Here is a 22,087-nt window from a genome sequence, read left to right as displayed (position 1 = left end):
GGATTATGCCCTCCCTCCCTCCCCCTCCCACAGCACCTCGCAGGGCACAGTCACTCCAATTCCCACTCCAACGCTTAACAGTAAATCTGATTAACGGAGCTAGTCTGTGCTTGGGTGTCGAAGTGAACAGGCTTTCAAAACCTCAACTGTAGCGAGAAGTCTGTTTGCTCTCTGGAGCAGGACACAACGTGCACAGAGGGCTCTGGGAATCACCCTGATCTTTCAAATCTGGGGGAGGGGTTCCCCCCTGCGTGGTCTTTCTATGCGTCTTGGAGTGGAGCTCTTTCCCCTGGGAAGAGGATGCGGCCCCTTGTCTTCCTCAGCATTTCCTGCCTTCGAGCTGAGTGCCGTTGTCCAGCTGGGGAGCGGGTGAGTGGAAAGGGTCTGTCAGTCCTCTCGGCACAGCCAGATCGGGTAGCTTGGCGTGCATGTGGAGCCTCTGTCCTCTTCCCCAACATCCCCTTCGCAGATTGGGGGGGGCGATTCTGTACGGTGTCAGTCCCCACCCCGCAGGAGTGTTTCTCAGTGTAGCTCCGCAAGTGACCGGACTGCAGCACGATCACGCTTTCACGCGTGTTTTATTTAAGAGGCCCAGAGCAGTTTTCAGTGAACTTTCCCCCCATCAGGAATAGTGCCTTAGTGTTATGCGCGTTTGTGTTGTAATGTGCAGCACGGGTGCACAGTCCAGAGTGTTGTATTTTAAAAGTATCATCAGTGGCAGGTGTATTGTTTTGCCAGTTGCACGTTTTCATTAAAATCCACTGCTGGAATCGGAGTTGCTACGAAGCTTGCAGAGAAAAACTTTGTAGGCTAAATTTGTCCGTGCTTCTTACAAGGTGTTACATTTAATGATAGTCTCCGAGTGTTAGAGTTTCTAACAGAATGTTAAAAGGGAGCTAACTGTGAATTTGTCATGATAAGCGATAAAATTCCTGAGGTGGAGCATTAGCTTGCACAATTCATGTAAGCAGTAACCAGTCATGTTGTCCTTAAACAGTAAAAGTAACCGTTCTGTTCATCAGTCCTAAAGGCTACTTGTGTGTCCTGACACCCCACGACAAGCCAAGTTTCTGGCTGTCCAGAACCAGTGTCTGTCTCTAGAGGTCTGAGCCCCTTCAGCAGTGAAAAACGAAGCTGCTTTGACTCTTAATAATCGGAAGGATTTGGCTTTTTTGGCTTTCCAGGAAGTGTGAGGTGGAGATGAAGGGGTGTACGGGACCATGGCAGGTTTCCACTAAGAAACCAGTTGCGAAATTGCACAGATTGTGCTGAAAGCAGCCCTCGGCTGTTGCTTGAGTCATCGGTGTTCTGTGGCCCCCTACACAGCTTGACATCAAACGGGAGTTTGCAAGTGCTGCGATACTCAGCGCAGTCCGCCACAGCCTCAGAGACATTTCATTTTTAAACACCTTGTTTTCACTGATTAGTAAGGACGCTCTTGAGCAGGTGGGCTGCTGTATTGAGAAAAGATATAACATTTAAGTAGAACACTTAAATATTATTTGGAAAGCTTGTGGATAACATCGTTATTTAGCAAAGGCTACTCAGTGCAAAACCTCAGCGACTGGAGCTCAATGTGCTGTTTATGCACATGCTAAGGAATGACATTCAACATAGTCCTGCTCAGAATCCAAAGTATAGCAATCCCAGTTATCTTGTTAACTAAATATGGAAAAGTTCTTTCTAAGTTCTAAATTTTGTAATTGGGCCTTACAGGCTCAATTGGTTAGGAGCATTATCTGGACTTGGGTTGCTAGAGTTACAGACGTACATACTGGTACTCCAATGGTATTATCAAGAATTTCCTAAGTGTAATAAGTGGGTTTTTTTTAACAATAGGGGTTTAACACTCTTTTCAGGACACTTTCATGGCATTCAGTGGAAACTTACAATCGTTATTGAATTTGCTCATTATGAGACATGGTGTCAGTAACTGCATAATTCTAAAGAAGTGTTTCAGACTGTAGAAATATTCAAGCTCTATCACTTTCTTGATCATTGTAAAACTCAGCCTCAGCAAATTCTAGCTGTGGAATTACCTTAACTCTCAAAGTCCAACAGTGGCAGGACATATTCCTGGAACTGACTGATGGTCTTTTCAGTTCAGTGCTCCCTGCAAACTGTTTCAGTCAGCTTCTGAGCACCCTGTTTCATAGGGCATTGTTTGAAGCCCCCGTTGTGCGACTGCTGTGTTCTGTGTGTCTTGCAGGCTGTCGCTGGGCTCCGAGCTCAACAACCACTCCCTTGTGACGGTGATCAGTGGCCAGGAAGAGCATTTTGAGGATTTTGGGGAGGGTCACGATTCAGAGCTGCTTCTGGACAGTCCTGACGTCACGGAGGGGGACACCACTCCTGACACGCAGGTTCACAACTCCACACTGCTGCTTCCCGACAGGTACAAGCACAGCGGTGAACGTGCAGCAGACAGATGGTCCAAATAGTTTTTTATCTTGTCTGCAGCCTCATGCAGATTTTATTTCAGTTATAAATAAAAGCCATACATTTATGGGCTGAGCGGTGGCTCTGTGGCTAAGGATCTGTGGCTGGAAGGTTGCCGGTTCAAATCCCACAGCCGGCAGAGGAATCCTACTCCGTTGGGCCCCTGAGCAAGGCCCTTAACCCCAGCTGCTCCAGGGGCGCTGTACAATGGCTGACCCTGCGCTCTGACCCCAAGCTTCTCTCCCAGTCTGTGTGTCTCATGGAGAGCAAGCTGGGGTATGCGAAAAGACGAATTCCTAATGCAAGAAACTGCATAGGGCTAATAAAGTGATGTGATGTGTGAAATTCCAAGCGATTGGATTTCAGTCTGTTACATCTTCTGATCTGATTGCGGGAGTGCAGTCAAGAGCCTTGTGAATCCACAGGAGCTCATCAGCAGTGTGAAAACGTGACAAATGAGAAATGCTTGTTTTTGTGTACAGTTTGTAATAGTGTTATTACATAGAAGTAGTGTACTTGTAAAACAAACAAAACAAAAAAGGGCTCTTAATTCACACTGCTCTCCTGCACAGTCATTGGGCTCAGTAATGTCACTCACAAGAGTGATAGGCTGTATTTTTTATATATATATATAGTTTCTTCTTCTGATATTGTGTTTGTGGTCATAGCCATTCCTCTGATGGTATCTGATTTGTCTGAATGTCACCAAAGGTGCAGAACTTTACTTGTGGCACATGAGAAGAGTCCTTTAGCCTGGGGTTCTACAGCTCGGCACCCCAAAGGCTTTGTGACACTGTCCAAGGCTATTTCCCTACCTCTTTTTCTCATAACTCATTTTTTTTCATGTTGGAACAGTTAGCATCACAAATAAAGAACAGCATATCACAATACACACAACAGGATATGCAACATATGAATATTTGTTGTAAACCTTTTTCAACACTTTCCACACAATTGCTAAATAACACTGCAGATGAATGAAATTGATACCTAAAAGACTCGCAATAGGATTCTCATCATAGTTGAAGTGTGCAGAGGCCCAGGGCCAGTGTTGTGTACAGTGTCTGTCCGGTCTGGAGCACGTCACCTTGTCTTTTCCTCACTGCTTTTCCTCTTACACTGTGCTCTGTACCACTCCACTCCGCCTGTTCAGACAGATTCTCTCTCTCTCTCTCTCTCTCCCTGCTCTCTGGTTTTATCCAGGATTTGAAAGCTGGGTTAATGTTTAATTCCTATTAGACCCATGCTAATATTACCAAGGCCCCTCACAGCTGCTTTGCAAGGAAGCTTTGAGCTCCTAAATAACCAGCTTCTCGACTTTCTGGAAATAGTCTGAGTAGCACGACGATTTCAATCCCTGATACACAGATGTGGCATCAGGGGCAATTTAGAGCTTCAAATCTAGTCCTCTAAGGACAACTGTACTGCTATGCAATTTAGATTTTACTGTATTGAGTGCTAATCATTCAAAACATCCCATTACATTTCACCATAGAAGCAGGGGAGTAGCTCCTAAATTGTTTTCTCATAATTTCACCTTTAAACAGCCTGCTTTGAAATGAGATTTAGAATACAATAGAAATGGACTGGTATTTCCAGTAATACATTTCAAAATGGGGATTGAAATGCATACAAATATTTACCCCCTGTTAACAAATCCATCATGTGTCACCAGGATCGAAATAAATTGTTTGGGCACAAATGCCACATTACTGGCTTTCCAGGTAGTAATTCTGCCCACCAGGGCAGAATTTATGTTGGTAAGCTTATTCAAACCCCTTGCCTGTGCTAGACTTTAAATTGGAAAAGCATAGTTTCCTGTCCCATGAGCAGTCATCTGATTTCTTGTACAAAACTGTTATTGCAATTGGATGAAAAAATTAATGTACGGCACCAGTGCACTGGGATTTACTTACAATTTGGAGCTCTCTAGACAGTGCAGTGATTGCACTTGTTACAATTCTTGTCCTTGTTCAAGGACACAAGAAATAAAGAATGTTAATTCAGGGGAACTGTTTTTGTGGCAATTTATTTTATGAACAACAGGGGTTACAGCAAGGAGAAAATGATCTGTGTTGACTGCTGTACCCCCAAATCACAGGCTTAGGACATGAACTGTGGCTCTCTCAAAGGCCCTCCCCCCTTGAGTAGGTTGATGCCCAAAACAGTCAACCTGCAAAATAAAAATGTCACTAGGTTATTTACTGGCATGAAGCATGCAGTCCTGCAGTCACAGTGTTTAAACATGATTCTCCTTTGCAGAAGGGACTGCCATTCAGGCCCTGATTGCTATCTATGTAGCAAGTCCTTATATTGTAATGAAACACACATGTCATGTTAAAGCCCTGTAGTACATTTCCTATCATTGGAATCAGCATAGGGTCAAATTCTGGCCTTGGAAAATTGTTAGGTCTCTATGAAGAAGCCCTTTGCTCGGTTGGTAACAGATCAATGCTGTTAATATAGGTGTTGTAAGGCAGATCTAAAATAGTATCTCACTGGCATGCACCTAGCGCTCATCCTGGATAAAAATAAACAAAAACTGAATACTTGTACTTGAAATGACAGCAGGCTGAAAACATGAAACACAGCCTCTGGTGTTGCTGATGCAATAAGATGCCCAAATCTTGGATGCACTGCTTCTGCCGTGTCCTGCATCTCTCGACCTGCAGGATTAAATGCCTTTGGTACTTGGAGCATGGCACAGTCTTTGTGACCTAGATATTGAAGAGAAAAATGTAGATAAATCCGCCAGCCTCTCTCTAGCAGCTGTAACGAGGAAAATCTTACTATTGTAGTCATATAGACATTTTCCTAATGTTATCAAATCCATGATCACAACAGTATGGTTTTATTAAATATGCTTTTAATCTGTTAGTGTGTTTGGATCCTTTCCAGATTTCTGCAGTTTGGCTAGAGAGGACTATTAATACTCGGATTTTAATAATTATCCCTAAGGAGGGGGTGTCTGTTGGGCTGAACAGATGGGCTATGCTGATGCCTGTGATTTTTCTCTGTGGGCTGTGCCTGCCCGTGCCACCAGAAGCTGTGTTTGTAGTGGGCAATCTGATGCAAAGATCCCTTCTCCTGTCTCTGTCGGCGATCGCTCCGTCACTCACTTCTCTCTCTCTCTCTTTCTCACTCTCCCTAGCGCTGATCCTTTCCCTGCAAGCTTTCAGAGCTTTCTCAGGGAGGAGGTGCTTGACTTTTTCTGTAGCCAATGTCACAAACAAATTAGTCGCCTTGAGGACCTGTCAACCCGCCTGAATTACCTTGAAATGAATAGGTAACTGCATGCAGGATCCTGCCTAGCCCTCTCCCCTCACTCTGTGTGTTTTGTATGATCTGTGTGTGCTTAGCATTGCCTTCATGGGCTCTGTGAATTCTGGGTGGTGCACTATTGACATTTCTTCTTACTTCGAAATCCTTGGTTCATGTGCTCCTCTCGTTAAATTAATTATGCTGACTGCATTCTCATTTCACTTTGCCTGACCTGTGTTTGGAAACCTCCCTGTTCTGGCTGGCCTGCCAGCTGTTGGCAAATGCTGTTTTTTAAATGTAAGCAAAACGAATCAAATAGTTTTGCGTTTACTAGAGACTATATATAGTATCTAACCCTCTTGGCCTTGACAGTCTCTGCTGATAATACCACAGTTGTTGAAAATTAAGCTGTTTTGTTTGTGAAGTTGGTTGACCAGTTTAAAAAAAAGAATGCTAGGGTATTAAGATCAAAGATTTTAAAGAGCCTCACATTTAGGCATTAAACAGCATGCAACTTTTTGTAGGGATCTTTATAATTATGGGAATGCAATTGAAGTCAATCAGTTATATGTAACTGAACTGCCCATAGAGAACCTTTCCAAATCCCCCCACATTGTGTCACATGTCTTAAGATCTGAATCTTTTTACCAGTGAGAATCACATTCCTCTTAGATCCTTGGATTCCATGTCTGAAGGTACCTGATTTCCTGCAAGTTTTAAATGTTTAATCATCTTTCAATACAGATATTAGAGGGGCTCTAATTGCCTGCTATCTGTATTAAAAGATAATTAAACATTTCTTTGCACAATTTAATGCCAAGTCTGTAGTATCACTGCCACCATCTTTCAGACCACAGGGAAACCATTTTTTTAAGAAAACTTAACTAGACATGGCGAGGACTTCACCTTCCTAGCAGGGGACTGAGTGTGGCTTTGGCGCAGGCCTTGGTCAGCCGCGTGTGCGCTGTAAACATCAGCTACCGTCCTGTCTGGACTGATCTCGGGTTTTCTGCCACTGGTCAGGCGACTGCTGTGATCTGTGGGGTGGTGTTTGCATGCCTGCGGTGTTGGTGCGTGGCTGCCTCGGCGCGTGTGCTCATGAGCCTGACCTCCCCCCTGCCTCCATCACCCCCCTGGCGGGCTGCTTCGCCTCTGCCGATGGGGGCTGGGGTGGTGGGGGGAGGGGAGGGGATACCAGGGGCAGCTTTCTGTTTCCTGCACCCCCGTTTCCCCCAGCCTTGGCTTTCTCTTCCTGACTCCGGCTTCCTGTTTTCACTCCACAGCACCAGCAAGAGGCTTTCCAGCAAGAAGGTGGCGAGGTATGTGACCCCCCCCGCCGGCTTCCCAGAATTCCGGGTGCGCGAGTCTCTGGGGGTGACTGGGGGGATGGGCCTTGTGACCAGGGATCACAGGGGAGGAGAGAGAAGGAGTATCGCTTATCAGTGACTGACCTCAGGGGAGGGGCAGGGGAACCCCGTCTGATATTGTATCACTGAAGCAAGGATACTGGATAGCAGGTTTGACTGTGTGATCTGTCAGGAGTGGGACTGGATAGCAGGTTTGACTGTGTGATCTGTCAGGAGTGGGACTGGATAGCAGGCTTGACTGTGTGATCTGTCAGGAGTGGGACTGGATAGCAGGTTTGACTGTGTGATCTGTCAGGAGTGGGACTGGATAGCAGGTTTGACTGTGTGATCTGTCAGGAGTGGGACTGGATAGCAGGTTTGACTGTGTGATCTGTCAGGAGTGGGACTGGATAGCAGGCTTGACTGTGTGATCTGTCAGCAGTGGGACTAGATAGAAGGCTTGACTGATCTGTCAGTAGTGGGACTGGATAGCAGGCTGGACTGTGTGATCTGTCAGGAGTGGGACTGGATAGCAGGCTGGACTGTGTGATCTGTCAGCAGTGGGACTGGATAGCAGGCTTGACTGTGTGATCTGTCAGGAGTGGGACTGGATAGCAGGCTTGACTGTGTGATCTGTCAGGAGTGGGACTGGATAGCAGGCTGGACTGTGTGATCTGTCAGGAGTGGGACTGGATAGCAGGCTGGACTGTGTGATCTGTCAGCAGTGGGACTGGGTAGCAGGTTTGACTGTGTGATCTGTCAGCAGTGGGACTGGATAGCAGGCTGGACTGTGTGATCTGTCAGCAGTGGGACTGGATAGCAGGCTGAACTGTGTGATCTGTCAGCAGTGGGACTGGATAGCAGGCTTGACTGTGTGATCTGTCAGGAGTGGGACTGGATAGCAGGCCTGACTGTGTGATCTGTCAGGAGTGGGACTGGATAGCAGGCCTGACTGTGTGATCTGTCAGGAGTGGGACTGGATAGCAGGCCTGACTGTGTGATCTGTCAGGAGTGGGACTGGATAGCAGGCCTGACTGTGTGATCTGTCAGGAGTGGGACTGGATAGCAGGCCTGACTGTGTGATCTGTCAGGAGTGGGACTGGATAGCAGGCCTGACTGTGTGATCTGTCAGGAGTGGGACTGGATAGCAGGCCTGACTGTGTGATCTGTCAGGAGTGGGACTGGATAGCAGGCCTGACTGTGTGATCTGTCAGGAGTGGGACTGGATAGCAGGCCTGACTGTGTGATCTGTCAGGAGTGGGACTGGATAGCAGGCCTGACTGTGTGATCTGTCAGCAGTGGGACTGGATAGCAGGCCTGCGCAGTGTCGGTCAGAGCTGAGTGGGAATAAATAGCCTGTGATTGCTGTTGTATATGAATTTCCAGCTTTATAAGGGATAGGATGAGGGAGACAGCAGGGTTATTTCTATATACTTATTGATGAGCAGTGGGGGACATTTGGACAGACAACATTTTTGTTATGCATCGCAGCGGGACAGAAAGGGTGGGTAACTTAGAATCTAGGAGTGGGTGGGGGGCATCTCTGAGGACTGGGGAGCAGGACCACTATATATAAAGAGTGGGGCTTATGAAGCAGGGAGTCACTGGATGCTTTGCACTAGAATGCCAGTCAAGGTGGGTGAGCTGCAGTGGTCAGAGCAGAGGCTGGCAGGCAGGGGTGGAGGAGAAGCTGCCATCATCTGCGCCCCCTCTCTTCTCACAGGCACCTCCACCAGAGCAGCATTCTCACTCTGGACAGCATGGAAGACCTGTCCCGAGACATCCTGGATCTGGCCGACACGGACATCACGGACAAGGTGTGTGTCTGCGGCTGCTCGGCGTGTGTTTCAACCTGCACACTTGTGCTTTATGCTTTCCAACATTCTTGTTACCTTAGAAAACTGCACTAGAAAGCAGATATTCTCATTATCTAACAAAGGTCAGTCCCAAATAGAATTTGTCCCTGTAGTGGAAAAAGCTCACAATGCTGTAACCCTCTCGCATTCACAAAGAGAAACTGGAGTGCTTTAATTTGTCTCCTCTATAGCAGTGTTTCATAACTAGATAGTGTGGATTCTAGAAGGAAACCAGTGAGTAATACCAGTGCTTATCATTTTTTTTTTCTGTAAATGTTGCTCAATTGCAGTGACTCCTACAGCAAAGAAGATTAAAAGTGTTTTCCTTTATGTTAAGGAATTAATTGACTGATTGCTCTTTTATATCAAATAAACTGAACGTTTCCACAACTGCGAGTGTAGTGTAGCCCACTCCTGAATGGGCAGGTTTTTCTTTGGCTTCATGGAGCACCAGGGCTGCGCCAAAGAATCTCACTTCAAAGAGGCAATGGAAATATACTATATTTCAGTCTGCTAAACAGCAGATTTTAAATCGCTGTAAACCTAGATGTAATACCATCTTGGTAATGCTTTCATTAACTTTGCATATTAGTTTCCAGAAACAGAGTCATGCTTGTCGGTGATTGGTGAAAAGGCTGCAACAGATGCCCCTGCAAAGGGTCTGTAGTTGCTTGGCAGTTGTGAACTATTCAGGTCATCAGCCACTGAAGATATAAGCAAAGTTAAATACAGATTTCTTCCTTTGACGGGTGTAGGGTTGTTCATTGGTTCTTTCCTGAAGAAGTGTGAGGGCACGACAGTGTGTGTGTGATCAGCAATGTGCTTGACACCAGTGTGTGTGCGCGCACAGGTGATGTTCCTGGAGAAGCGCGTGTCGGAGCTGGAGAAGGACTCCACTGCTAATGGAGAGCAGCATGCACGCCTCAGACAGGAGAACCTGCAGCTGGTCCACAGGTGAGGGGAGACCTGGAGCCTGGGCTCTGAGCTCTTAGATCAAGGACAGTCCTCCATGTTACTGTCACTGCATTGCCAGTCCATAGCAGGAGTGAGTCAGTCACTGCTACTGCACTCCTATGCAGGACTGTTCCAGTGAATAATTAAACAGTCATTAATCAGAAATGTGGAGGACTAAGCAAAATATGACAGCTCCAAAATAGTACAGCACGTTTTAATATTTTCAGAATATAGGGTAATAGATTTGTAGTGAGCATGAGAGTATCTGGGTTGGATCAGGGCACAGTCTACTTAAAATAATCAAAGGCTGCCAAATCACAAAAACGGCAAGTGGCAAGGTTTTAAAGCCAAAGTTTTTTACGAAATCTGTAGGGAGCTAAAAATGCGATTAAGATCTCAGAATTGAGGTGGGTCACATCTTGTGAATTTGTAATTTACGGCAGGAGCCTGTAGTTAAAGAGGACAACTGGTCTGTGGGGGTGACTTGTTAAAAGCTACATATGGTGACTGAGGGGGAGGAAAAGGACCTCTGTTGTTTGAGACTCTTAGACGAGTAAATCGGCGCTCTGGTGTGGGTGGGATCTGCGTGCTGCACTGCTCCACGTTGAGTGGTCACTCCAGCGAGGGCCCCAGGCGCTCACAGTAAGAGCTGTGTTGTCCCCACAGGGCCAACGCTCTGGAAGAGCAGCTCAAGGAGCAGGAGACGCGCGCAGAGGAAGCCATGCTGCTGGAAGTGCGCCGACAGAAGGAGGCGCTGAGCCGGCTGGAGAGGGAGCGTGGCATGGAGCTGGAAAATCTGCAGAGCAGGTCAGCCTCCCCTTCACTGCTGCTGCTCAGCTGTGGACTATCAGACCAGCTCCTGAAGCACTGCTGCCATCTAGTGGTGTTATTGAATAGTGCAACCTGACTTGCCTGACTTCTCGTTTTGACATGATCATTGCAGTTTAATTTTTCTACTAAACCAACATTTATTTTTTTGTGTTCATCTAGTTATCCTCACACTACCATTTATTGCTCTGTCCCTTTCTTACAGTTTAACCTAACAGATATATAAATAATCCACTGAGGAGTTTTGTTCTGCCATTACCGTATGCAAATGATGCAAGGAATTCTTAATGATGGATTATCATGCCTGATTGTTAACATAGCCTTGATTTACGTTTTGTTGATTGCCCGAATTAGTGTTGTTCTGAATATTTCCAAATGAGAATTTTGCCTGGCAATTACTATTTAGAACACGAGAAAAATAAGCCCATCTAGGCTGTTTGGTAATTATTAATAGCTGGTTCATCCAAGCATCTCATCCAGGCATTTTTTTAAAGAAGCCAGGGCTTTGAGAATACAGTTGGGTAACATACTCCAACAGTTCTTTGCTTAAAGAAGTGCCTTGTGTTTTAAATGCACCTCTTTGTAGTTCTGACTTTCTCGGGTTCATGTATCATTGTTGATTCTGAAGAAGTCCTGTGGATTGACTCGATCAGTGCCATTGAGGATTATAGATTTGTATCGGGTCCCCTTATAGACTTCTTTGTTCAATAATTCCTCAAGACTCAATTCCTGCAGCCTGTCAATATGAGACATTCTTTAATCCCTGGAATGCATCTGATCAGTGCCGGATTTCCCATTAGGCACTGTAGGCACAGTGCCTAGACCCTACGAAGGAGGGAAACACTAGTGACTACCAAAAAACGAGCTGAAACAACAGGCTTGCGATCGTCTCTAGGTGTTCCGAATCAATCATCATGCGCTATCTAGCGGCTGTTCTGGGAACTAGGAGTATCGAAGGGATGGTCGCTCGACTCCCTCCATCAGTCACGTGGTTTAGCATGGGAAGAGTATAAAGCGCATCATGTCAATCAACGTCATTCAACTGGCGTTTACCCCTCGTTTTGCACATTTCAGAGTGAAAGTGCCTAGGGCCTACGAACACCCAAATCTGTCCCTGCATCTGATTGCTAATGATACGTTATGTTGGCTTTTTTCATTCGCCACTATTTATGCAGATGTACTCAAAGTAACAATACATTGCCTGGCAATTGTTGCTGACTTGAAGAAGAGCCCATCACTCCTACAACCACAGGAGGTCAAAGGGGGAGTGGGAGTCCTATTGGTTTGCTGGTCGCACAAGCTGAATGAGGTGGACAAGAGCCCCGTGTGGAAGGAGGGGAGAACTGGCAGGTGGTGCTCTGCTGTTTGTATATCGCTGACCTCAGCTGTGCTGTTTCAGGCTGCAGCAGCTGGACGAAGAGAACAGCGAGCTGCGCTCCTGCGTGCCCTGTCTGCGCGCCAACATCGAGAGGCTAGACGAGGTGAGGAGAGCCACCTTGCTCCGACACTGGCTGTGGCTTTTCAGGACTGGGAGCATTTCAGCTTGATCGTGCTGCCTCTCTCCATTTTGGAAGGTTTTAGTGTCGTGTCCCGCTATGCGCGCCCAGTGGCCCTTTCCCACTCCTCCTTTCTCTCCGCAGGAGAAGCGAAAGCTGCAGGACGAGGTGGAGGACGTGACGGAGAGGCTGAACGAGGAGCTGGAGGCACGCAGGAAGCTGTCGGACAAGCTGGCCCACGAGCGGCACAAGAACCAGAAGGAGAAGGAGTCCACACAGGAGGTGAGCTGGGCTTCTGAGAGAGTGCGCCGTCTCCAGAACCTCCCAGTGGGCATTATGTCGGTGTCCTAACCATAACTGATTAAGATTATCAGAGGTCTACTCATTGACATGACAGCAGCCATGTCACCCCGCAACTCACAACTGGCAGCCCACTGGAGCTCAGCAGGTGTGAGCCTGGTCAGTACCTGGATGGGAGACCTCCTGGGAAAAACTAAGGTTGCTGCAGGAAGAGGTGTTAGTGGGGCCAGCAGGGAGGCGCTCACCCTGCAGTGTGTGTGGGTCCTAATGCCCCAGTATAGTGACGGGGACACTATACTATAAAAAAGGCACCGTCCTTCGGATGAGAAGTAAAACCGAGGTCCTGACTCTCTGTGGTCATTAAAAATCCCAGGGCGTTTCTCGAAAAGAGTAGGGGTGTAACCCTGGCGTCCTGGCCAAATTTCCCATTGGTCTTTACCAATCATGGCCTCCTAATAATCCCCATCTCTGAACTGGCTTCATCACTCTGTTCTCCTCCCCACTGATAGCTGGTGTGTGGGGAGTGTACTGGCGCACTATGGCTGCCGTCGCGTCATCCATGTGGGGCTGCAAACTGGTGGTGGTGGAGGGGAGTCCCCATTACCTGTAAAGCGCTTTATGTGGAGTGTCCAGAAAAGCACTATATAAGTGTAAGCCATTATTAATTATTATTATTATTAATTTGTTAGATTTTTAATCCTTGCATCGGCAATCCTTGCTTTCTGATGCGATTTGAGAATGACCAGCTGAGAATAGTGTTTTCGTCTTCTTCTGTGCGACACGTAGCTTTTGTTTGTGCTTCCTTGAGATTTGCCCCACCTGTCTTAACTTTTGTTCCGAAATGCTACCGAAAACAAAACCTCCCGCGCGCACGCGCACGCGCGTGACTGTGTGTGTATGTGTGTGTGGCGAGGCCTGCAGCTCCTCGGTGTCCTCCGCTCCTGTGCCCACAGCTGATCGAGGACCTGCGGAAGCAGCTGGAACTCCTGCAGCTGTACAAGCTGGAGGCCGAGGCGAAGAGGGGCCGCTCTTCCAGCGCCGGGCTGCAGGAATATAACAGCCGGACCCGGGAGGCCGAGCTGGAGCAGGAGATCCGACGCCTCAAACAGGTACTGTCTTGGCTCCTCAGCCAAGCACGGATGTCTGAGCAGGATTACCGCTGCAGCAACACATCAGCGGTAGGGTAGAACTACCCTGTATGGTCTGAACCCAGCTCACATTCCGCCGCATCTAGGCATGGGGCACTCGGGTCAAGCAGACAGAATCCCCACTGACACACTGAAACCAGAGCTCTGCCATAATTTTAATGAACAAGAGAAACTAAAGACATTTCGGAATGAAAATGATCAGATCGCTACTTTCTCCCGAATGGTCATCATAATCTGTTTGATATCTGGTCACAAGGAGGTGACTAGGATTCACTTTGATTTTAAACATATCTATTTTAAGTGATCTGCTTGAATAATTCTCGAATTTTCGTTCTTAAGCAACCTTGGGGCAGAAAGCTTGTTTTTTTCTGGTAGAGAGGTGACCTTTGTAGAACTTTGGTTTCTGTTCTTTAAAATAAATTTCAAGTAGACCCCTGCAATGAAAAGTGCTTTACATTCCTTTAATGCAGGTAATCCCTCTTATCGAGCGGATATTGACCGAGAAAGTTGCCTAGCTTTGGTCTGTCTCATTTAAATGATAACCCAATTAGCTGAATAGCTCTGAATAAGCTCTGGCTAAAGACAGTGGCTGACGGATTGCTTCCTGCAGGACAACCGCAATCTGAAGGAGCAGAATGATGAGCTCAATGGGCAAATAATCAACCTCAGCATCCAAGGAGCCAAGAATCTTTTCGCAGCCTCTTTCTCCGAGTCCCTTGCAGCAGAGATCAATTCAGTGTCCCGCGATGAGGTACGTCCCCAACCAGCTGAGCTCTGAAATCTCCAGCAAGCCCACAGCAGCTAGCTGATTACAATTAACAATATTGTCATCGAGGCATATTAAATTACAGTGTTTCTGAACCACATTTTTACAAGATTGCCTCAAAATGTGCTTTTTTGCTAGCGGCTAACCCATTTTAAAAGTGCATTTTAAAACTACTTTCCTGGGCCGTCAGTAGTTAAGACTGTAATGTTTAGCGTGTTACCCTTCAGTGAAATGGCTACACTGTGTTAATTCTGTACTGATTGTGCAATGTGTCCTTTACCCTTGAGTGCACTGTGTCCTAAGGTGCAACATTTACAGCAGGTTTTCTACTTTCCAGGAATGAGCAGCTCCCATTCTGGAAGACCTGCAGATTTTAATTCCACCCATGCTTGTTATCTTATGTAGTTATTTGGGTGAGAAGTCAACTTGCCTGTTTTTGTCAGACTGCCGCTAATTAAAGAGGACCCTGGCCCTCAGGGACTAGTGCTGCCTACCCCTGAGAACTCAGAGGCTGTGCTTTTAAGCTGCAGGAATGGGCTTTTCACTGAGTTGCTTCTGCTTTCTTTCTTAGCTCATGGAAGCCATCCACAAGCAGGAGGAGATCAACTACCGGCTGCAGGACTACATCGACCGCATCATTGTAGCCATCATGGAGTCCAACCCCTCCATCCTGGAGGTGAAGTAACGCCCTCTCCATCCTCGAGCTCACTCCACCTAACCTCACCTCACCCCACTGCTGTCGCCACATGGCTGGCCGCACCATAGGCACAACGAATGGACTTGGAGGAGAAAAGCGCTCAGAAGATTAAAGAAAAGGTTATATTGTCTTGGAGATCACTGAGTGGATTTGTACGTGACTAAGGCAGAGTGCCCTGGAGCTCTGCGGCTGTGCCCCAGGCATCTCCGTGCTGAGTGGTTCCTGTGACTCCCCTTGGAAGAGGGATGGAGGGGCCTAGTTTCCCAAAGAAGCCTGTGTTTCTGTGTGTCTGTGTGTGCGTGTGCTCTTCTCACTGTGGCCCTTGGGGTTTCTGGAATGTTCGCGGGCCACAATCCTTGTTTCTGGCTACGTTGGAGAGCAGGGCATCCCTTTTACTCCAGGGGTTCCTGCTGAAATCGGGGACAGGCGTCACTTGGCAGTTAAAGTTGACCTGCTCTGTGATCTACTTCTCTCATCACAGTTCTTTTGTGAAATTCCAATATTTTAGAGGATCAATCTGTTGGCAAGGTGCAGTTCCTCCTCATTCCAGGCTTTAATGTCTTGTGCTAAGAGAACGTGCTGATGGAGCTGGGGTTCATCGCTTTCGGACAACTTGTTTGTTCACTAATATAAATTGGACCCTAATTGTAGAGAGTCTTGAGCAGCCCTTCACAGTATGCACAGTAAAAACTCCTGTCTCAGCAATGAGGGCATCCCTGTAAATGCATCTCAGACAGACTCGGACTTTGAGTGATGGCTAGTCTTATAGCAAGGTGCTTTTCTCCAATGAGAAAATGAGAGGAGCTGCCTTTATCCTGGACAGGCAGAAGAAACCGTCAATTCTCTGTCCTAAGACACTAGATGTAACATACGTGTATGGGCACCTTTGGTTTAGCTCACTATTGGAAATCCTGTGGTAAAAGGATGATTCTTGAAAGTTATTTGCAGTTAGATTGCCATAAGGACACTCCTATTCAGCCAGTCTGGCCCTTGCTGTCAGGATAAAGCACGCGATTCCTGCATAATAATACCACTTTTGATTTTAGCCATTCTGTGTCGTGAAACGCAACACCAGCAACCTACTAAAAAACATGAATCCCATTATTTTACCAGGAATGCATTCATCAATAGAATAATAGGAGAAAAATGTAAAGTAAGATGAATCCACTTCTCTCTCTCCAGGCCTTTAAAGGAACTCACTAGAAAGAAAGCTGGCAATGCATTGAAATTTAAAACTTGAAATTGTACTGACTCATCGCTTAATGACTGCACAGTATCACTTTGACCCAATTTGTTCCCAATTGTGGTTCGGGTCGCACAACCACCTGCTGGTTCTTATTCCATCTGAGGTCTGTTATATCATTAAACCCTTAACTAACATATTATTGGGATTCATTTGACATCTTTGTTTTCACCTTTGTCGTCAAAGGTGTTGCATTTGACCCCTTTTGTTTAGCTTCCTAATCATTTGTTATCTTGGTGAAAGATTCAGTTAGGGAGAGAGCTTACCTGGCGTGAAAACCAGCAGGTATGTGGATCCACATGGCTGGCATGGGGGAACCTTTAACTTCAACATCACCTGTTTATTTCTGTAGGTCCCTCTTAGTGTTTTTGGGGTCCTCTTAGAGCACAGTTTCCTTCCTCTGTAAAACATCACATTTTTTTCTGATGATAATGTCATGAAGCACTAGCTACATCACCACAGGAATGGCAGCTGTTGAAGTAACGTTTTCCTGGTCACGGCCTCGGAAGGAGCTAGTTTTGTATTTGCCTGGGAACTGAATGTTGTTACCCGCACTTGTTTTCTTTCTTCTTTTGAGTTTCGGTTTAGCCAGCCCTAAGTGGCGATTGTAGCCAGTTACAGGGCGAAGGAGCTCAGTGTGTTACAGAACCCCACTCCCCTCCAAGGTGCTGTACTCCGCTGTCAGTCTCTGACTGTCGGACCCAGTGTGTCTTCATTGTGTGCGAGTGTGTGTGTGAGAGTGTGTCTCATGTAGTTCTGTCAGGGGCTGCCTTCCTCCGCCCTGCTGCTTTTCACTATAATAGCTATACTTGAAGCTGGGACGGACATGCGTTGGGTACCAGTGGGCTTGTAGCACGAGGGGCAGCCAGCCAGCCTGCCTGCCTCTTGCCATTGGCTCACTACCACCTTCGGGTTGGAGGCCTGCCGGTGAGGCTCATGAGTCGAGGCAAGGCAGCCAACAAAGGGACAGATATCCCCCATCCCCACTGATTGAGCCAGGGACCCAAGAGCCCAGCGGCAGTACAAGACTTCTGGGAAGGAGCTCCATTGACGGCAGATACAGTCGCCGAGCGGACATCACGGAACTGACAAGTCTCACCCACTGGAGCTTTGCGTGTGGCTTCTGTTGCTAAACAGTGAAAGAGAGGATATCCAGGATGGTAGGGAGCAGTAGGAGGGGAGGCGGGGGGGAGAGGACAGGGACATGTTTTTTACAACAGCAGCAAGAGAGCCGGTGTTTGTTGAAGACACTAACTCTGACAAGCGGACATGCAAACTCAACCCAAGAAGAGTCCAGTGGATGGCTGATGGTACCACCTCTAATGCTCCGCTGGACTTCGTGGCTGTGTAACACTGTCACTGTATTATTTAGCAGCCCTGTACAAATATCACCCTTAAGAATCGTGCACAAGTTTGTCATCATTGGGTTGTGTCTTACTGCATTCTTTGAGCTGGGGATAGTCTGTTTAATAGTGCAGCTCTTTTTGATGAAGTCCCAGTCTGAAGTGTAAACTAATAACATGAATTGGTTTTAGTTCCCCTGTCGTGTTGGGACGTTTTCACTGCTCTCCAGAAACTTCTCAGCTGTCTCCCACTTCTGAATGTCTTCATCTGGTTAGTCAATAAGAAAACATTTGCTCTGTTTCTTCATATTTTGGGCATCAGGCAAATACCATGTGGTTCTAAACTTGGTCCCTTTATAAATTCTCTTCGAGTATAATTGAGGGTACAGGCTCATTAGACAACCAGCTGGCAGTGAATGCACTGTAATGTGGGTTTTGCCAGCTCCTACAGTGGAAATCGCGTCAAAGAGCAACCTTAGCACCAACCCAAACAGCATGTCTCTTAAATGTGGAAAACGCAAGACATTTGCTTATAACTTCGGCAACCCTGCAACTTTTCACGTCACAAAGGGACTAATTTTATAATCACATGGATGTACTTGAGCAATAACTAGAAATTACCCCTAGACTGCTTCTGTGTACTGTCTACTTTACTGAAGAAGGGGCAAATTGTAAATGTTTTATGTGCTTGTATACTGAGAAGGGCAATCAATCATACACTGTATTAAACAGCTCCTGACTGAACTGGTTCAGTGCAGCTCGGTTGTTAATATTATGCGACGTGTGTACCGATTGTTGTAGGACTGTAAGAATTTGAAGGTGCATGTCTTATCATGGGCATACTGTTACTGCACATGGCGAGATCGGGCTTTGCTCTGGGCTCAGGACCGCGCTGGGCGCACATGACTGGGCCAGTCCTGCTGTGGAATCCAAAATCGCTGTCCTGGGATGCCCTCTGGCCCGGCAGGGTCATTGATAGGGAAAGTAACCTCACTCCTGTACCTAAACGCTTGCTTCTTAATGTTCTTTGCAAAATGGCCTTGGATGTAAATTATTGTACATGTTTTTTCTATCTCGTAGATCTAGGTATTTTTATAGACTGAAGGAGAATGACTCGTCTGTGTTCCACTAGGAATTAGCCCACCTATGTGGAATTCAGCTTAACCTTTCCCTGTTCTTTCATTTCACATCTGTACATATATACACTACATCCACAATTTACTTTTTACATCATTCTCCCTTCATCGCTATGGCTTGCAAAGACAGAGGGATGTTCTGTAAATGTAATTTATCCTGGATCGTGAAGGGAACTGACTTTTTAGTGGCTCGTTTCTGTCCAGCCTTCCCTCTGATGACCGTGTAGAGCCAAGGAATGCTTTGTCCCACCAGTCCGCTCGTTTTAAGCGAGATGGGTAGCACTGTGCATTACCGTAGCTACAGTGTCCTTTGCATCACTTAACTGTTGCCCGTTTCGGTTTTCTTTTTCTGTACCTGCTCACTATTATGTCTGTACAGTGAAATCCGGAGACCTTGAAAGGCTGTGGGGTTGAAAATCCTTTACAGCCTGTTATCTGCTCAGCACCACAGGAAAAGAGTGCTCCAAGGAGAGGGGGGTAGAGACCAGTGCCTGGAAATCTGGACACTAAAAGGCTGCTCAGGCTGTTCTGAATCCTTTGACCTAGCTTCTAGCCAGGGCTTTATCAGGGCTGTAGCCCTACTTCAAACCCTTAAGGTATGAAGGTGTGTTTATCCTGCAATGTGAGCTGCAGTAGCAACAGTCAGGCAGCTTGGTGCATCAGGGTGTATTTTCTTGCATTGCATCTGATGAAAGGATAAAGAATCTTTTGATGTGACCGGCTTGTTAATACACTATGTAATTTATTGCAGACGTCAAAGGGACATGTCGGATTTACACCCTCCTGTCTGCGCCGGGCTTTGCTTTCACTTGATGTACGCAAATCTGAAGGAGTTCAGAGGTTGAGCAGCCTTCGTCCTGGAAATTTTCAACATCGCTGATGCAGCACGATCAGTAACGGAATATATTTTGATGAAAATCTTTACTCCTTTGAAAACAAATATACTATTATGTACTTGAGAATGTCCTCTTGTTAAATCTAAACAAGAAGGTGGCTTAAGAATGATGCAATTGTCTTTATTACCACAAACCTACAGGAGCCATTGCTTCAACAATAGTTGACCCCTTAGGTGTATATTTCTCCTTCGGTTTTCCCTAGTTCCTTGAAGTTGAGTTTCACAGCTGAAAACGATGAGATCAGTGCCCTGCTCTCTCTCGATCCAGCCTTACTGATAAAGTCTGCATAGTACTGTATGAGCAATGTTCATGACTTGTACATTGTTTAAAAGTAAATTAAGTTCAGATATATACAGATATGTTTGTTTTTAATAGTTCACAATCTAGCTTCCAAGTTTCCAGAGAAAGGTGGCTGGAAGACCAATCTCCCTCCTGTGTGGTGCACTCACTTTCCAAACTCACATGGTAACTGAGGATTGTATTGTAAACTGGGCTTCATTCTAATCGTGAAGGATAATGTATTAATTAAAAGATCAGTATTGTTTACTGCTGTATGTCACTGTTCCCCTTGAAGAAATCCTGAAAGATGTAATCATATTGTTTGAAGAATTATAGACTTTCCAAGTTACTGTAAAAAAAATCCAAGTGTCTCTGTGTCATCATTGTAGGGTGTGGGTATTTAACTTTTTAAAATGACATCTTCAGTTACAGCAAAGCTGTTTCACTGGACTGGATATAGTTCCATCTGATCACATGACAGTGTTCCCGTTGCCACGGTGAAATGGAATCGCTTCTCCTGCATTTTTTCAAACTGAAGAGGTTTGTGATGTCATCAGAAAATTCAGTCTTAGAACTTCATGAACGTTCTAATCCTTGGTGAAACATTTAAATCCGCTTATTTTCAAAGATAGCCTGCTGCTGGACAGGTGTTTAATTGAGTGTCTTTGACTCAAATGTCTTGTTTCGCAATGATTCGACGGAACCAATACCACTCTCCAAGTAAGTCATTTTTTATCATGAAGAAGAACTTCGGATATTGACTATAGCACTCTTTTTTTAAAAAAGGCCTGTGGGATAGAACCTGAATTAAATGTAGAGGAAATATGAGTCACATTTTTAGATGGTGATGATGATCTTGTGGCTAATACAGTATTCCCCATCTGAAAACTGTTTTCTGAAGCTACCATCAAAGACTTGGGTAACATTTTAGAAGTGATTAAAAGATTTTTTTTACGAAAGTCATTGTAGACCATCTCTTGTTAATCAGTGGAAAAACTTTGTGATCTATAAAGGCTTTAAGTTATAGGTCTTCCATTACTCCTTTTTTATGAACAGGAGGAGAACATGGTGCTAGTTCTGCACTCCACATGTACCCCTCAGAGAGCACATTCAAGAGAGGGTATACCTCTGCTCAGACCCCTCCTGCAGCTGTGGGACAGGAGAGCTATCTTCCAGCGAGCTGGGCAGCATCGGTGTACCAGCCAAACCCCTGGTATCCTAGAGGATTTCTTTACCATGGCAACCACGCCCCTGTCTTCTGGAGCCAGAACAGTACTGGCTTCCCCAGGTATCCTGACCAGGCTTTCTCCTGCTCTTCCTGGGCATACCCCTCGGCTCAGTCTGGCACAGCGTCATGGCCAGAGGCCTACTGGCCTTGGGCTTCTGCCTCAGGGTTGTCTGCCTTGAAACCACACGAGGAAGACTGTCCGTTGTTGCTGGCCATGACGGTAGCCGGTATTCCCACAGTCCCAGCGCCAGGAGTCCGGATGGACAGAGTTTTGGCCGCTGCCCGGTACTTTGTGGCGAAGAACCCCAATCTGGACTCCTTGTGGGAGGAGCAGCTGGGAGGAGATAAAAGGGCGTCCGACAGGGTACCGGGGAACCCCAGGAAGAGAGTGTTGCAGGAAGAGGACTACTCTTCCGCCAAGAGGTTTAAGCCCAGCGAGCTCCTGGGGTGTGCTTCTGGCAGTGATTAAGACGGAGGCGTACCATGACTGCTGTTGCACCCTTGAGCCTGAAAATGAACCCTTTACAGCAATAGGAAAGCCCCTGAACAGGTGTTTAATCGTTCTGTGTAGATTAATTTATTGTATGCTTTAAATGGAGTTTTTAATGGACATTCAGGAGGGATGATGGCAGCCCAGTTTATTTTTACCTCTGTTGCCCCATCATTCCTGATGTCCTTTATTCTTTATTCTTTAAATAAAAATGAAAAACAAAATCATTTTCCTCTTTGTATTTGTTGTTTTCAGCTACTCCTTGCTCATTCCTCCCTCTGAGCAGGGAGCTGGTCCTCAGCCCGGTGGGCTTAGACACATCTTGCCATGATTAAACTCTCAATAAGCTCTTTCCAATGCACTTCATTCTGGGGGGAGAGG

General features: G+C 46.3%; 1 protein-coding gene and 1 long non-coding RNA gene across 7 annotated transcripts in view; both read left to right on the top strand.

Moving 5' to 3' along the window:
- Window positions 1-18,421, top strand: part of rab11fip3 (RAB11 family interacting protein 3 (class II)) — a 61,086-nt gene extending 42,665 nt beyond the window's left edge. For 4 of the 6 annotated variants that reach the window (XM_069180928.1, XM_069180927.1, XM_069180926.1 and 1 more), the window contains 11 exons: window positions 2,210-2,395; window positions 5,591-5,725; window positions 6,984-7,019; window positions 8,770-8,863; window positions 9,753-9,856; window positions 10,523-10,663; window positions 12,084-12,165; window positions 12,325-12,462; window positions 13,434-13,589; window positions 14,239-14,379; window positions 14,966-18,421. In XM_069180928.1, coding sequence (XP_069037029.1) covers window positions 2,210-2,395; window positions 5,591-5,725; window positions 6,984-7,019; window positions 8,770-8,863; window positions 9,753-9,856; window positions 10,523-10,663; window positions 12,084-12,165; window positions 12,325-12,462; window positions 13,434-13,589; window positions 14,239-14,379; window positions 14,966-15,079 — 1,327 coding nt within the window. In that variant the 3' untranslated portion in view covers window positions 15,080-18,421. The other 2 variants (XM_069180929.1, XM_069180930.1) reach the window with 2 other exon arrangements.
- A 2,113-nt stretch (window positions 18,422-20,534) lies between these two features.
- Window positions 20,535-21,933, top strand: LOC107078979 (uncharacterized). Its single transcript, XR_011182713.1, has 2 exons — window positions 20,535-20,708; window positions 21,045-21,933. It is a non-coding gene; the product is annotated as an uncharacterized lncRNA (long non-coding RNA).
- The last annotated feature ends 154 nt before the right edge of the window (window positions 21,934-22,087 follow it).

Source organism: Lepisosteus oculatus, chromosome 19 (genome assembly GCF_040954835.1).
Source record: "Lepisosteus oculatus isolate fLepOcu1 chromosome 19, fLepOcu1.hap2, whole genome shotgun sequence".
In the NCBI taxonomy this organism is placed as follows: domain Eukaryota; kingdom Metazoa; phylum Chordata; class Actinopteri; order Semionotiformes; family Lepisosteidae; genus Lepisosteus; species Lepisosteus oculatus.
Note: the sequence above shows the minus strand (reverse complement) of the source record. Positions and strands in the feature narration are given on the sequence as shown.